This window comes from Lepidochelys kempii, chromosome 2 (genome assembly GCF_965140285.1).
Source record: "Lepidochelys kempii isolate rLepKem1 chromosome 2, rLepKem1.hap1, whole genome shotgun sequence".
NCBI classification, from domain to species: domain Eukaryota; kingdom Metazoa; phylum Chordata; order Testudines; family Cheloniidae; genus Lepidochelys; species Lepidochelys kempii.
The window spans coordinates 239971828-239989310 of NC_136381.1; the positions used below are offsets into that span (position 1 = coordinate 239971828).

Consider the following 17483-nt stretch of genomic DNA (forward strand, 5'->3'; position numbering starts at 1 on the left):
CCACAGGGCCTACCCACCCCTCCCGCACCCTCCCTGAGCCTGCCATGCCCTCACTCGTCCCCATCTCCCCCCCGAGCTTCCTGCACGCCACAAAACAGCTGATTGAGAGGGAGGGGGAGGCGCTGATCAGCAGAGCTGCGGTGGGTGGAAGGCGCTGGGAGCGGGTCACAGGGGAGCTGATGGGGGCGCTGCTGACGTATTACTGTGGCTCTTTGGCAATGTACATTGGTAAATTCTGGCTCCTTTTCAGGTTCAGGTTGGCCACCCCTGGCCTAGAGTTAACAGAATTCCACTCAAGAGGATCATCTTGTAGTTGGGAGGAGACTGAAGTGAATATAAGTATGGGAAGGTGGAGAGGAAACAGTTTCTAGGAAGGAGGCTGGCACTCCCTCACTGACAAAGCTTGTCAGGATGGCATGGTTTTTGCAAGCAATGCCTCTGAATACTGACTAGGCAAGTCCTTGTTCAATTCCAGGAGAAGTAGGGTTGCCTATTCCTGGAGAATTCATCACCTGACTTAATCTGTATTTAAAGATTAATCTTTAATTTCTGGAGAGTCTAGAACAATCCTGGAGGGTTGGCACCCTAAAAGAAGAGATCCAGTTCACCTCAGAGTTAAGTAAGAAGTGAATCTTCTTGTTGAGCAAGTAGGGGGGAAAACAGATGTTTTTACAATGCTATGGCTAAATGTGGCAGACCTGCCTGCACAAGCAATTATGTGACAGGAGACTGAGAGCGTCTCAGAACGTAGCTGTTTAGAGAAGGAGAATTGAATTGAATTGGAGGTGGGTTTAAATTACTTAACCTGTTTGAACAAAAAAATTAAAAGCCTCTGGAGGACAAGCACTTTATTGTGAACCACATCCAGAAGCTTGCAAGCTTACAGCAATGGAATTTCATGGACAAGGCAAAACTCTGGTTCACAAATGCCTCCTTTTTGTATACTGTAACAGGAGAAATGTAGTTTTAATACATTTCAGCCACTGGTGATTTCTCATGTTGATATATCTTTAACCTGGTTTTGACTTCATGCTTCATAAACTACTGATATCCAAAACCGCACAAGATTTTAATTTAAATTAGGTATGGCTTTATCTCATATTTTTTAAAATCTTTAATGTTATGCATAGCAAAAATTCAACGTGGGTGTGAAGATTTTTGGCAAAATTGCTGATTTAATGGATTGCAGTAATTCAGTATTGTAATGAGTTACATGTCGACTTACTTCAAAGACTCTACAAGCCATCTTTGCTTTAAAAGCCTCAGACTTCTGAATAGAGAGACAAGGTAGAGGAAGTAATATCTCTTATTGGACCAACTCCTGTTGTCTCTTTCACCAAGAGAAGTTGGCCCAATAAAAGAATATCACGTCATCTACCTTGTCTCTTAAATATCCTGAGACCATCACACTGTATACAGACTTCTGATTTTCATTCACTCACAGAGGGACTCAAAGATGGTGTCTAGACACTGCAGTTTGTCCATATCAGCTTTCAGAAGGTTAAGGGGTTCTTGGTATAATAGAATACGTAGATTCTGTTAGGACTACACTAAGTATTGACTGCTTTATTAACAAATGGTGCTAGGTCACCCTAATCAAATGAATGAAACCATACCCAATGTACATGCAAATCAGTCTATAATGCATATTTCAATGTGTTCATTTTGAAACAGTGGTGTACATAATTAAAAAAATCCGTTCCAAATGTACGGCAGACTTGAGAGAGTAAACAGGAGATTATTTTCCTGGGGATGCCTAACAAAGAAGGGTCTAGAAAAGATATACTTTATACTTCTAGAACAATAAACCTAACACTAGCACGGAAAGGAATGTAATAGGACTTGAATTGGTTTTACTGTGTATTGATACAGTTCCTCTGTTTAAAATAGTGTTAGAATTATTAACTTAAAATAATTCTTTATGAACTCTGAAGCTGTATTATAGATTCAGGAGCATTTCAGGTAAATCTGATTTTATTTGGGTCAATTCTGTGTCTTGCTGATACCCCTATATGCTACAGTAGATCACTGGGATGGGGAAATGGGCTTCTCTGACATGAGCCAGAACTTACATGGATGCGTAATACTTTTTTTTTTTTTTTTTTTAAGTATTATTCTTAAATCATGCTATAGGCTTGACATACAGTCTAGTGAATATTGACATGCATTACGTGAATGCTGGAATAAATCCCTCCATGCCTCCATCTTTCTTAAAACTTACTGCTCTTGGAAGCAATAGATAATCTTTTTCAGGAGACGTGTTAAAATTGGTGCCTTTTTCAAGAAATGTTGCTTCTTTTGTTCTTTGCTTACTGAAACAGTAATGCAAAGAGTATCTAGATTCTTGGGGTGCATACAGAAGTACTGGTTCTTTTTCCCAAGTGAGAATTCATGTGTAAGTATATAGAACAGGTGGATGGGCACCTTTTCAACACATCTGGCATTTTACAGCAGATAGCTCAGTACTCAGAGTGCCATTTTACTGACCATAAGAATGGCCATACTTCCTTTTGTTTGTTTTAAACCTGCTGCCTATTAATTTCATTTGGTGGCCCCTAGTTCTTGTGTTATGACCACTAACTTTGTTTTTGATCTCTTCACATGTGACCTATTTTAAACTACCTGACACAGGTGATGCAATGCAGAGTTCTATTTATCTGAAGACTTGTCCAAAATAGCAATACTAACCACAGAGCACAAACCTGTTTGCACAATAATTATATAATAATTACACAGAAACATAGGATTCTGGAACTTACTGCACAACAATAGAAGTGATAAAAGGAAAGTGAAAAGGATTAAACATACTCCCCACTCAAGGGTTGATCTCATGTCAGGAGATTTTATCCCAGATTAGAAATCCTGCATAAATTACTTTCACTAAGGAAAATGAGAATACCACTTGCAAATATACATAGGGGGAGGGGGTGATGAGAGTGTATATGAGGTTGACTGATGTCATCAACACACAATATATTGTATTTAAAAAACTGTGCAGTCTTGCTTGAACATAGTGTGGATCATCATTTTCTGTTGAACGTACCACAGGACAAATACTTTAATTTTATATAACTTTATTTTGTGGGCTGTGTTGTGGTTGTTCGTTTTTCTTTCTTTCTTTCTGGAACCATTAGGAAAAAATGCCAACTTTTTGTCCTGAATTTGTGGTGATTTTGTTTTGTTTTGTTCTTGTTGCATGTGGCCACAGTCCCCCGAGTCTTGTGATTGTGGCACCACCTAAGATGCCATTTGCAGACAGGCTTGAAAACAAACTCCCAAGAACTAAAACTCAAAATTTAATATTTTTTAAAATGTTGTGATTGGGGGTGGGGGTGGGCTGACTCCTGGACAAAGCTGTATTGTATGTTGAGAGCAGCTTACAAGCAGTCTGAGTTCTAGCTTTGTCGGTATCCCCAAACAAAATGATGACATTTTGCCGCAGTTCCTGAGGGAAGTTACAGAACAATCTTCAGCTGCCAACAGATCTTTCGTGGGCAGTCTGTTTTTGATTAGAAATGTATGCTTAACCTAATTTTTTCATTAACTGCAATTTTAACTTCCAGCTGTGCTCATATATTAGAGGCATCTGACATTTAAAAATTGGTCTGGGGGATGGGATGGGCAACGGCAGACCTATAACATAGCCTTGCTATATCACCGAGATGGACATGCTTCTGCTCTTGGTCACTAGATCATTCTGAAGGACAGAATGGCCACCTTGAAATATTTGGAGATCTCCCTCTCCATGGAAAAGATTCCATCCTAGGAAATGGCAGCAGCTTCTAAGCAGACATGCAATAGAAAACTGAACCAGCTGATACTTTCATTTTATCTTCTTCTTGCTAACTCACACATTTTCATGTATAAAAGGTTTGGGATTTTTCTGTTTTTTAATGCCAAATTGATGGGTCTTCTCACGGGACTGGTTTTAGTGTAACAGCAGTCTTGTCACTGTGCTGACCCCATGGGCCTTATGAAACTAGGTTTGCCAAAAAGGTCAGGTCAAATTGTGTGTATTGGGGAGAGGGTGGACTTGCTCATTGTATAAAGGATGGAGAAACTCTTGAAGACGGAAGTATGTGTCCAAATTCCCCATCTCTGTGTGGCACCACACTGCTATTGTATTTTAATCCTCTGCCTCCAACAGAACTAATTCTGAAGGACCGGAACAGACCCATTGTCCGAGCGTGGTGTGACAGTAATGTAGGGTCACAGAATGCTGTGTTAGAAGTAGTATTCAGTGCTAAGATCAGATGGGGTGTATTCATGGCTATCCTGCACAGAGCGGCACTTGGCGAATAATTCCAGTGTCAGGTGAAGAGAGCTTGATGCTGAACTCTAGACCAAATGATCATTTGGAAAAAATCAGATATGGATATTCTCTGTAGCAGTTCATCTATTCCCTCCCCCCCACCCCCCAACTTAAGCCCTTCATAGTAGTTATCTTTACACTCATGTGCTACCCCCTGCATTCTTGAACTGTCAGCCCTGAACGCGAGGAGAGGAAGTGCGACCCACAGTAGTGTCTGTCATAAGTTCTGCTTTCACAGTGGAATTGGCAGCTGTTCTGGAAACTCAGGCTTATTTACACATCCTATAAGTAGCATTTGAACACTGAGTAAGAATTCATTTAAAATTACTAAGTTCATAGAGGGGTGTTTTGAAGTTATGATGTTCTTCCAAAACTACATACACTTTTTTCCTGCTCATTGTATCTCTACCACAAGCAAGATTTTGGCTAAAGTCCCAGAGGAGACTTACACAGAGGGTGAGTGAAGGAGTACAAGATGCCTTCAGCTGACAGGGATAAGGCATTTGGGCCTATCACAAAGAAGGTGGGTCCATTTTAGAGATAATGGCCATAGCCTACTTCCCCACCCCACTGTACCCCCCAAAATTGCAACACGTAGACCTGGTAACCAGGAGATGTCTGGCTATACCCCTGGAACCCAGATCCGGTCTTCTGTATTGAACATACTACAGGCTGCTTAAGGAAACTGGAAGAAGAAATAGGCTTTTCCCGCCCTGAATCGAGTCATAAATTACTCCTAAAAACCAAAGCAAATAAAAGCAATCCACTTCAAACAACCTGGCAGGCATACATACTGCTTCCTGGTAAACTGGCTGAAATTAACATTTTCTTTTCTTTTGAATGGACAGTATATTGTAACTTAGCTGTCTCCTAACGTTAAATCCAAAATAGCATCTTTCCTGTGTTTGTATTGGGGTAGTGTATAGAGACCTGTATGACGGATGAGGTCCCCATTGTATGAGACACCATACAGGTGCATAATTTAGCACAGTTCCTGCCCCAAGGAACGTACAGCCTAAGTAGGCAGTGGCTCTACACCTGCACACCCATAAGCTAGTGTTTTGTAAATCTAACACTCCTGACTGCTATTTAGTCTTCTATTGGTATTTAATCATTTAAGTGGTTCTGAGTGGAGGAGGAGGGGGAAGGAGAGTACTAGTTATACAATAATTGCCTTTGGCTGTTTTGGGTTTGTGCATGAATTTTTCTGTCACAGCCATATTTAACACCTCTTTGTTCTTTTGGTTACTTCGTTTTACTCCTGAGATGATCAAACAGGTCTGCTTTGTAAAACAGTTATTGCACCATTCTGAAAAAGTGCTTCCAGATTTTTAGAATGGAATATAAAGGTTCCTGAAATTCTCATTCTTGAAGTCCACAGTGAATCCAAACCCTATAAAAACTAGTTTAAAATAAACGTGGCACCTATGCTATACTTGTTAGATAAATTGTCTGACAGTTCTACACCACCTGTCTCAAATTAAAATGAGTGTCCGGGTATCTGTTCTTAACTCCCCTTCTCCGACCAGTAATTTTGTTCATATGTTCCCCATAAATCTTGGCTGCTTAAACATTCCTTTTTGGCCTATCGGATGGGCAAAATGTTAAGCATAATGACATGATTAAAAGTCAGTTTTTTGACAGCCCAGTTGCTGTGCTTTACTTTGTGCTTAAGCATTCTTTGCAGTTTATTCTGCTTAGAGCTAAGAAGGAATTACTTGTCTTTTGGAGAGAAATTTATTTTCCTGTAAAGAATATTGGGTTTCTACAATATCTTCTTGTTAGAATATAATTTGTGATTTGGCTAGAGCTTTGAAGTAGTAATATTATAAAGCTCCCAATCACCATTGTCCAATTTGTTTTAGAATTCAAGTGCCTAATTTCGCTTGTAATCTGATTACTGGGCTTGAGCTGCTCTACTTTGCAGCCTATTGCTATGCATTTACTATACTCCCTGGGACGCGGTAGCCTGACAGCTTCAGTCCTGTGCTATGAAAAATCTCTACACAGTATTGCTTAGACGGGCCTAGGGCTGTGGCTGGTTGAGAATTAGCTCCCATTGTAGTTTCTCATTGCTGAATCCTTTGTTTGTGCAACCATGTTCAGAAATCCTTGGATCTCCAGCTATCTGGGAAATGTTAAATACTCTGAGGAGCAAGGTAAGAGTTCAAAGTGGATAGAGAAGAATGCAGTAGATTTCTCTTCTCCCCCCCCTTTTTTTTTAATGTGTGTATATATATGCATACTATTTGTCCTTACATAGAAGCATTTGGTACTTTAATAATTACTACTCAGTTTGGCATCTAGTCTATTTTATAATTTCCTCAAAGGTCACTTTTCAAAAATCCGATTAGATGGATCTTCTAATTAGCTTAGCTTGCAGTTGAATTAAGGCCTTCAAATGTACTGAGTAACAATGGAATGTCCAGGTTTCCTAATTCAGTATTCTAACTGAATATATTTTAACTGCTTTTGTTTTTAACCACTATTTTTAAGATTGAGTGGGAATATATTGAATAGTTAAACTCAGAAGCAAGTTCATAATTTAACACTGAAGTAAATATACTCTGAATTGTAAATACAAATACTTAACATTATTTCTGATAGGATTATAAATGTGTTTATAATCTTCCTGTGACTGTTGAGGGAACACAATATTGTTACATTTGTAGTGATTTCTCTTTAGCATACTAGACTGTGTACATTTTTAGATTAACCATTGAAAGAGCCACCTTAAAATGATTTTTCTGTGGACTCCTTAAATTCTCCTGAAAGGAGCCTTTTTTGCCATTCTTTCAAATCTTTTTTAATAACTAAATTTTAAGGTTTAGTAGATTGTGACAGTAAGTTACTTTATTACACTCTAACAAGTCTTCAACATGTGAATGAATCAAGGCAAGGGGACCAATAAAATATCATAGCTGTATACCAGAAACAAGTTTTTGTGGGAGCAGATGCATTTGCCCTATAAAGTGCACAGCAATTTAAAAATGTTAAATGTTGATAAATGTGTTTCATGGGTAACAAAGAGTCCGTCATGTGTCTCTGTGAGCCACGGCTCCTTCCCCCTTCTTCAAATTTCAGATGGTGAAAGCTGCTCTCTCCCTTTTTTGGCTGTGGTGGGAAGGAATTTTTCTGTGGCCTACATGTGGTTTTCGTAGTGGACAGCTGTTTTTGTACCAAATAGTATAAGATGGGTTATATACTGTTAGAATGGTTATAAATTTTATGCATGCCTGGTTTTGATTAACCAAACTCATACTGCGTTGGATTTTTTGTGGAGAATTTTTATCCGCTGTGCTTTTACATTATTATAAATCTGACTTTTTTAGAAAATGCTTGTGGAGTATTTTTTTAAAAATTATTAGTGTTATGGTTTGTAAACCATTCGTAAATCTTTGCTTATAACACTTTGTAACTGGTCTTACAAAATGTCTCTGCTGTGTGATTAATGAGCTTTATTTTCCATGTAGTTAGTTGGAAAGAGAAACAAAATGCCAGCAAAAAACAGGAAAGATGATAATACCTATGTATACTAGAAGAATGCTGTTTACTTAACAAGATTGCTTGAAATACTGAATTGTTTCAGTGTATTTCAGTATTCTAGAAAAAAGGTCGTTGGTTTACATGTTTTCTAGCCTTTTTATAATCCTATTTAAATGGTCTCCATTTAATTCTATGTATCTCTGAGGCGTGGGAAGAGAGAATGAGCAAGCAAATTTTTAAAGGTTGTACAGACATCAGACCCTTTGAAAATGCAGCTCTTGGTAACCAGCTACATTAAACCTAATTACACCATTATTGTATCAATATCCCTTGGTTACATCATAGGTTCCATCAAGCTTATATATAGCTGTGTCAGGTACTGGTTACAAACCTGTTGTTCCTCGACATGGTTACACAACAGTACCATCTTAGTGTAGATGGCACATAACCAGCTTTTAACCATGTCCTCAAATCATGTTAAAGTGTTGGTCATGTAGCAGTCTACATTGCAAGATGCAACAGTCCCTCAGTTATGTCAAGGAACAACCATTCTGTATCTTGGTCCCCTGAGACAACTCACTTCAGTGCAGATGGGACCAAAGTCTGTTTCCCCACTAGGAGCAAAATCATAGTAGCTTCATCTGTTTAAATATCTGCTAGCTGGTTTCTAGCACAATGTCCCTGATTGGAATGTTTCTCAGCCTCCTAACCTTACTGCACTATTGACTGCTTACCTCCCTAATGGTTCTTCAATATTAGGAGTTCTGTGCGAGAACCCTGCCAGCTATAAATGTTTAAACAGGATTATATCTAACACAGCTTTACACCCACGGTGGACAAGACCCAAGGATGGAAATGACTAAGCATATTTCCAGTTTATTCACGAAGATTGTTTGGTTGTTGCCAGATACTAGGGGAACCTTTACTAATGTTTGTTACTGACATCAGAATAGGGTGACCAGAGGGCAAGTGTGAAAAATCGGGTTGGGGTGAGGGGTAATAGGTGCCTATATAAGAAACAGCCCCCAAAATCGGGACTGTCCCTATAAAATCAGGAAATCTGGTCACCCTACATCAGAATACATTGCTGCATCAAACATTTACTTAGGTATGTCTGATTTTTGCAGCGAATGTGCAGTTTTTATAATAATGCTAGGGTCCAACCCATGTTTGTTACAATATGCTTTTGTAACCCGTTTCATCTTCAAAGTACTTTATAAACCTTAAACTCGATACTCCCATGTTAAGCAGGCAAATATGTCCATTCTACGGTCAGGGAAACTGAGTAAGTAACTTGCCAAAGGTCACAGAGGAAGATGCAGCCAGAGTCAGGGTTAGAATTTAGTAGTTCCTGGCTCAGTCTCTTGTGTTTAAACGACTTGAACCATATATATTTAGTTGTCACAAACCATATTAAAAACTTATTGGAACATATGGTCTCTGTACTTTTTCTCAAGACTTTGTTGTCACCATTTTAGGCCTGCAGCTGTACATATGCATTCAACTATAGAATCTAAGACACTACTGTTTCCAACATCAGAGAGTTGAGATAATGATACAGCCATTTAAATATTAATACATGGCCTCTTTACTGTGTTTTTCCTTTCTCATAGATTTTGACAAAGAGAATTCAATCAGATTTAAAACCTCAAAACTACTCCAAAGAAGGAGAGCATTAAGGTAAAACATTGTAAAATTCCTTTTATCTGTCCAGTTTCTTGATAGTAAGATTATAACCTGTAATAACCATTTGAATCTGTGTTGCTTCTGACATATTTGAAAATTATTCTTTGCCTTAACAACTTGACAGAAAGCTATGTATCTGACCTGGGTATTCAAAGCTCTAAATGCCTATTAGTTAGGTGTCTTGGAGTAACTTATTTAAATATTTGCTCAACAGGACTCTAATATACCAAGTACCTCTTTTTTTTTTGTGGCTCTTTCTCTCCACCTTTATTGTTCCAGGCCCCCCCCCCCCCCATTCTTTGTGCGTTGTAGGGGAAAAGGGAATAGGAAAACCTTAAAGTGGGCGACATAGGAGAAATCAAAATGAACACAATCGAGGAGAGGGACTTAACTGTGATATCAAAATCTTTCCCTTTCAAAGTACAAGTGGAGGAAATGATGTAAGGGGAGAATGAGAAACAAGAACTGTATGCCCAATTTGTAGGGTGGCAAATCTATTTTATGATGGTGTATTTCTGTTATAATATTAAATCCTGAAGAAAAATATCCCATAGTATATGGGAGGAAGCAGTGGCTGAACACTGTAGCCGATGGGATTTGAGTCAAATTGCTGTTTGCTTCTGGATATGTAACTAGGTTAATGGAGCAGCTAATTCAAACATTACATGCTACAGTGGCAGGTAAAGTTTTCAAATGTTAATCCCGGTTGTCTAAAAACAACTGCCTGTCCAAAAATTGTCAGAGGAGAGCAGTACAGCTAGTTTGATTCTTAAATTCTCTTCTTATGCAGCACAGAAAAATGATTGCATTTAGAGGAATAAACTAAAATATGGAGATTAGGAAATGCTACCAGACACATTTGACATGATTCATGTGGATTCCTGAAGATTATTCTTTTATTAAACTTTTCATTGGGGAAAATACTCCAACACTTTTTATTATGTCTGGAAATAAACAGGAGCTTGTGGCACCCCATGATCTTGATCAGGCTTCATGAAATATAATTACAAGACATCTTCCAGCTGAGGATGTTGGATGCATTTCTTTTTTCTGAATCCTGTGCAGAATCCAGATCTGACAATGGCTTTGTTAAGGAGAAAACAGAAGAGAAGGTGATAAAATAACTTTTTCAACTTCAGCCAGAAAAATGCAAGAAAGGCAAACAGTAAAAATCCTGAGTGTGTGCCATAAATCATTTTAATACTAAAAAATGAAGTGTTTAACAGTAAAGTACAGCAACACAGAAGTTTCTAGTGCAGCTGCCAGAATCAGCATCTAATCATATTAAGTTACCTTTTTAGCTTTTTGGAATGAGGAACGAATATTCCTAGAATGTGGGAGTAGGGGGAGGGAATTTAAAGATTTTTTTTTTTAAATACTAGATTACGTATAAATCAAGAGACCACAGATTATCTGACCCAACAGGAGCAGCTAATGTTGGGGCTGCAACAACTCTTCCAGCAGAAAATAACTAATGGCGCAAAGGAAAGAATTTCTAAATATTTTCCCCATCTACAAAAAGAAAATCAGTGAGAAATAAATGAATTGTCAGCATCTTATTAAAACCTTTGCCTCTCATGACCTGCAGTACTGAAACCATAGTTCTTAGTTACCATAATCTCACTACTTTTAATTCAGTTGAGCTTGCAAATAAACATTTGTATTTAATGTTATAAGGAGGGGATTTGTCCCACTGTAGGAGGGGAATTTCTGTATGTACGCAGTACCCCAGCTGAACCAAGCAACAAAAGGATCTCAGTCCCTCCCCAACTCACTTCACCCAGTACCTGCCCACCTTGACTTTCCCTCCCAGCTATGCATGAGCATGACTCACACCATGCAAGGACTGAGCTCGGGCGTTCCTTCACGTTTACCTCAGTCTCTCTATGGGCAAGGATTGCCAATGTATTTCAAAAATAAGGGACTGCGTTCTTAGCACTCGCACCCCACCTTCCGATATTATTTATTTATTTATTTATTAAGAATTATTAACCAGTATTCACCTACATTTGCTAGGACTATTTCTTGCTGTTTTTGCAGCATTCAACAACACCCGATTTTGCTGTACAGAGATGAAGAAATAAGGGACGTCCCTAGTAATAAGGGCCTGTTGGCAACCCTAAACTCTGGGCTGGGATGAGGGTGCCCCTACTCCAGGATACTCCTAACTCCCTTGTTACCCTGTTAACCTGTAATCCCTGCCATTCACTTAAACACATATACAGTTTATTTACACCAAAGCTGTTTCTTTGGGGATTAAAGAACACCCTGGAAGCATTGTGAGGAGATGGCTCGGGTAGGGGGTCAAAGCAGTCTCTCACATGCAATAAACTTTACAGTAACAACAAATTTACGAGTCCAGCAAAGTCTTCCTGGACCTGGATGTGCTGCTGTGATGGTGCTGGTGTGGCACTGCCCCAGGATGGGGTTTGGCTCCGTGACAGAACCCATTCTGCCCTACTGTCAGGCCACGTCCCCCTATGGCTCTGGCACTTGATGCCCTCCATCTCTTTCTCTCTCCCTAAACCAGTGCACACAACTCTGCTGCATGAGCAGGAGACTCGCCCCAGCGCTCTCTCCCCCATCTGCTGCTGCTCTCTCCTCAGCCGTGTTCTGAGCAGCTGCTCTCTCCCTGGCTATCTTATTCTGCCCTGGCAGCCCCAGCTCACGCTGAGGAAGACCCTGGGCTATTGACTCCCTCATTGACCTGCCCACCCTGCTGATCCGATTGGCGTGGATGCTGGCCTCCTGCATTAGCCCTGGGGACTGTCAGTTTCAGGATCCTGAGTCCTCTTTCACCATTCTCCTTTCTCCTGGAATTGGGAAAGGGCCAACCAAAAAATCCACACAGATTTCAATAAGAGGCCCCTCACATTGTGATAAGTGCTAAATGCATCTCTGCTTTTTCAGGACTTCTGTATTTCTTTATACCATATTCTTTGGATAAATTGTATTGTTTTTAAAGAGCAATATCTTCCTTTTTGCCTTTTACTATCGGTATAGACATGCTGTCTGGGTAAAGCAGTACAAGGCATTGATTTGATTAAGTAAATGTTTTTGAAATAGTCAGATGGCAGCATGATGAATTCAGGACACGTTCCCAGAGCTCCCTCAGCAACTTACTACTAAACCTTCCTCAAAATTCTTTATGCGAACTGAAGCTACCTAACTGGCATACTGCCACACCAGTTTACAGCACACATGGTCCCATGCGGAAGACTTTTAAAACAACAACAAAAATCTTGAGGCCTTGAGAGAGGGGCTGAGGAAAAGCAGAAAACCCACGGAAGATATAGTGGCCAGTATAGGCAAGGGCTTACGCCCATTGAGTCAAAGGGGGATGTAAGCACATGCTTAATTGAAATGTGCTTAAATGCTTTCCTATGTCAGGAGTCTATATTGAACTAAACTCAAAGTATAATGTTATTTCACATGCACTATGGCAGCATAATCACTGTTGTCAATGGTACTACTAGCCCTATGTCAGTGGCTCTCAACCTTCTAGACGACTGTGCCCCTTTCAGGAGTCTGATTTGTCCTGCGTACCCCCAAGTTACACCTCACCTAATAACTACTTGCTTACAAAATCAGATGGAAAAATACAAAAGTGTCACCGCACACTGTTACTGAAAAATTGCTTATTTTCTCATTTTTGCCATATGATTATAAAATAAATCAATGGGAATATAAATATTGTACTTACATTTCTGTGTATGGTAGATAGAGCAGTATAAACAAGTCATTGTATTAAATTTTAGTTTGTACTGACTTTGCTAGTGCTTTTTATGTAGCCTGTTGTAAAATGAGGCAAATACCTAGATGAGGTGATGTACCCCATGGAAGATCTATGTGTACCCCCGAAGTACGTGTACTCCTGATTGAGAACCATGGACCCAGGGATTCAAAAGTCATGAATCAGGCTGACACCCAAAGCTTAGTCTAAGTAATCAGATTTTTAAGTAACTAATTTTGAGTTCATTTACCTTTATAAATTTTGAGTCAATATTGTTCATATTTTCAAGGTTTTCCCCACAATCATGAGGGCTAGGAACTTTTTAAATGAAAGCAGGGATTCTCTTGTAATCAAGCAATGCTAGGATCTGTGGCTTAATGAAAATGACACATCAGGAGAGTTTGGCAACACTGGATACATGGAAATATGCAGTGGGCTTTTCTTAGCCTCTGGCAGCCTAAAATGAAAGCCGGACTTACCCCATTTGCTGATGGCCACAGTATGGTTTTTGAGCCATTAAATTGTTTTATTCCATGCTGAGGTACAGATTTCTGTTATCAACAAGTTAATGGGAATCTGAGCATTCAACTTGCTATTAGCTTTCTTTAGCAGTTAACACAACTTGTCCAGCCAGCATATATAGTAATTTCATCCTCACTTGTAGGGAAAACCCCTCGTGCCTACTTGTGTCATTGTGGGAGACTTTGCCTCTCGTGTACACATCTAGTGGTCACTTTCTTGGTTCAGCAATGGCCAGGCCCAGCCCCGGCATCTTCTCCTGACTTCTGTCTCTGAGTCTTCTGTGGCTTGGCCATGTGCAATGTAATTAAGCCAACCTAAACCACAGTATAGACACTGCAAGATCTTCTGTCGACCCAGCTACCACTTCTCAGAGAGGTGGAGTTAGTACGGTGATGGGAGAACCCCTTCCATCACTGAAGTAAGTGCCTACGTTACAGCTGTGCTGCTGTAGCGGTTCTAGTGTAGGCATACCCTGATTCTCTCAATAGACTCTTCCTAACTTAACATAAGGGATCTCAGTGCCAACTGAAGATGTCTGTACGGTATAACACCTGTATTTTACATAACAATCTCAAAAAATGCTAAACAGTTGAATTTCAAGAAATATTTTTCTCACGTAAGTGGACAGTTGAGCCTTTTTTTTTTTCTTAATCAATGAAAGGTGCTGGATGGCCTGCTGTTCTAAAAGCCATGATATGTACACAGATACATAGATGTATGTGTGTCTGTATCATAAATGTCATGTTAATTGTACCCAGGGTGTTCTGTTTGGAATGTGTCATAGTACCGAAAAGATAAATATAACCTGCAACATTGTGTGAAATGTTAACATTAAAGGTATTTATAAGGAATGGTTTCACCGAGACTATTTCAGATATAAATTAGGGCGGTTAAGCAATTAAAAAAATTGTGATTAATCGTGCGATAAAACAATTTAATCGTGATTAATCGCACTGTTAAATAATAGAATACTATTTCTTTAGATATTTTTGGATGTTTTCCACATTTTCAAATAATATCAATTACAACACAGTATACAAAGTGTACAGTGCTCACTTTATATCTATTTTTGATTAAAAATATTTGCACTGTAAAAAACAAAATAAATGGTATTTTTCAATTCACCTAATACAAGTACTGTAGTGCAATCTCTTTTTATCATGAAAGTTGAACTTACAAATGTAGAATTATGTACCAAAAACCCCCCTGCATTCAAAAATAAAACAATGCAAAACTTTAGCTCCTACAGTCCACTCAGTCCTACTTCTTGTTCAGCCAATCGCTCAGACAAACAAGTTTGTTTATATTTACAGGAGATAATGCTGCCCACATGTGTCACCTGAATGTCACCTGAAAGTGAGAACAGGTGTTTGCATGGCACTGTTGTAGCCAGCATCGCGAGATATTTACATGCCAGATAGGGTGTCCAGATGTCCTGATATTCAGAGCTTTTGCTTATATAGGCGCCTATTACCCCCCACCCTGTCTCAATTTTTCACCCTTGCTGTCTGGTCACCCTAATGCCAGATGTGCTAAAGATTCATATGTCCCTTCATGCTTCAACCACCATTTCAGAGGACATGCATCCATGCTGATGACAGGTTCTGCTCGTTAACAATCCAAAGCACTGCGGACCAACACATGTTCATTTTCATCATCTGAGTCAAATGTCACCAGCAGAAGGTTGATTTTCTTTTGGGGGGTTCAGGTTCTGTAGTTTCTGCATCGGAGTGTTGCATTTTTAAGACTTCTGAAAGCAAGCTCCACACCTCATCCCTTTCAGATTTTGGAAGACACTTCAGATTCTTAAACCTTGGGTCAAGTGCTATAGTTGTCTCTAGAAATCTCACATTGGTACCTTCTTTGCATTTTGTCAAATCTTCAGCGAAATTTTTTTTTAAAGTAAACATGTGCAGAGTCATCATCTGAGATGACTACAACATGAAATAGATGACAGAATGTGGGTAAAATAGAGCCGGAGACATACACTTCTTCCCCAAGGAGTTCAGTAACAAATTTAATTAACACATTTTTTTAATGAGCATCATCAGCATGGAAACATGTCCTCTGGAATGGTGGTCGAAGCATGAAGGGGCATACAAATGTTTAGCATATCTGGAATGTAGGTACCTTGCAATGCTGACTCCAAAAGTCCCATGCGAATGCCTGTTCTCACTTTCTGATGACATTGTAAATAAGAAGTGCGCAGCATTATCTTCCGTAAATGTAAACAAACTTGTTTGTCTTAGTGATTGGCTGAGCGAGAAGTAGGACTGAATGGACTTGTAGGCTCTAAATTTTTACATTGTTTTCTTTTTGTGTGCAAAAAAAAATCTACATTTGTAAGTTGCACTTTCATGATAAAGAGAGTGCAGTACAGTACTTGCATGCAGTGAATTGCAAAATACTGTTTCTTTTATCATTTTTATAGTGCAAATATTTATAATAAAAATAATATAAATTGAGCACTGTACACTTTGTATTCTGTGTTGTAACTGAAATCAATATATTTGAAAATGTAGAAAAACATCCAAAATATTTAATAAATTTCAATTGGTAGTCTAACAGTGCGATTAAAACTGCTATTAAGCATGATTAATTTTTTAACCACACTTAATTTTTTTGAGTTAATTGCGCGAGTTAACTGTGATTAATCGACAGCCCTAATATAAATAATAATTTAATGCAGAATGGGCTACTATCTGTTGCAACTAAGTCTTCCAAATTCAGTAAAGCCTGGCATTGGTTTAAGTTTCTTTACTCTTTCATAGGTTTACTACTTATCTTCTATTACATTATATTATTATAAATCTAATATAGCACTTACATTGCTTCTGTTTACTGTACTACTTTCATTAATTGTCCCATTAATGGCAGTCTGGCCTTGTTTCTGTGTCTCCTGAAATCATGGCAAATACTCTTCTTTGTGTCTGTATGTTAAGGTATCATGAAGTAAATCTCTATATCTTGGCTTAATTTGATCTGTAGCTGAAGTGTTCACAGCTCGGTAAACCAGATATTATTATTTTCAGTTTTCAGAAAGAATTTTCATTTGAGGATAAAGAAGAACTTGCTAATAGCACAAAGGACATTGATGCTAATCTTTTAGCAGTGCTTCCAAAAGGTAGGTAAAGTAAGTGTGGGTGGGTGCACGCGCACATTGGGTAACAAAACTTAATATAGACAAATGCAAGGCACAGTTGAAACTAATAATAGGCACATGGGGCATGTAAATTAGTTTTCACCTCCCTGTGGAGGCTGTATTAATAACGGAGGAGAACAATACAGAAATTAGGATGCTCTTTTATATAAGTCATTTATTAAATCATTGCCTGTGGAGTTCAGTTTTGTTTTCCTAACTTCAAAAAGGTCAGACAGAAGCTGAAATTCAAAACTTCCTAAAGAAATTATTAGTAGAGCTAGATGAATATTTAGTATAGAAAAAGAACTTGCTTAAATTTACAAAAGAACTTTCTTTTGTTGTGTTTGCAGCCTTTTCTGTTCATCTTTAGCAACTATCCAGGTCACTGAGTTTACTGTATGCAACTCCTCACTTAACGTTGTAGTTATGTTCCTGAAAAATGCGACTTTATGCAAAATGATGTTAAGCGAATCAAATTTCCCTATAAGAACTAATGTAAAGGGGGGGGGGTTAGGTTCCAAGGAATTTTTTTTTTGCCAGAGAAAAGACATTATATACATATACATTATAAGTTTTAAACAATTTTAAACAAACAGTTTAAT

At 38.7% G+C, this 17483-nt stretch overlaps 1 protein-coding gene across 9 annotated transcripts in view; it reads left to right on the plus strand.

Annotated features, from left to right (window-relative positions):
* Nucleotides 1-17483, plus strand: part of SVIL (supervillin) — a 149317-nt gene that overhangs the window by 43530 nt on the left and 88304 nt on the right. For all 9 annotated transcript variants that reach the window (XM_073334375.2, XM_073334379.2, XM_073334378.2 and 6 more), the window contains exons 2-3: nt 9412-9478; nt 16772-16863. In XM_073334375.2, the coding sequence (XP_073190476.1) occupies nt 9412-9478; nt 16772-16863 (159 nt within the window). The remainder of the gene's footprint in view (nt 1-9411; nt 9479-16771; nt 16864-17483) is intronic.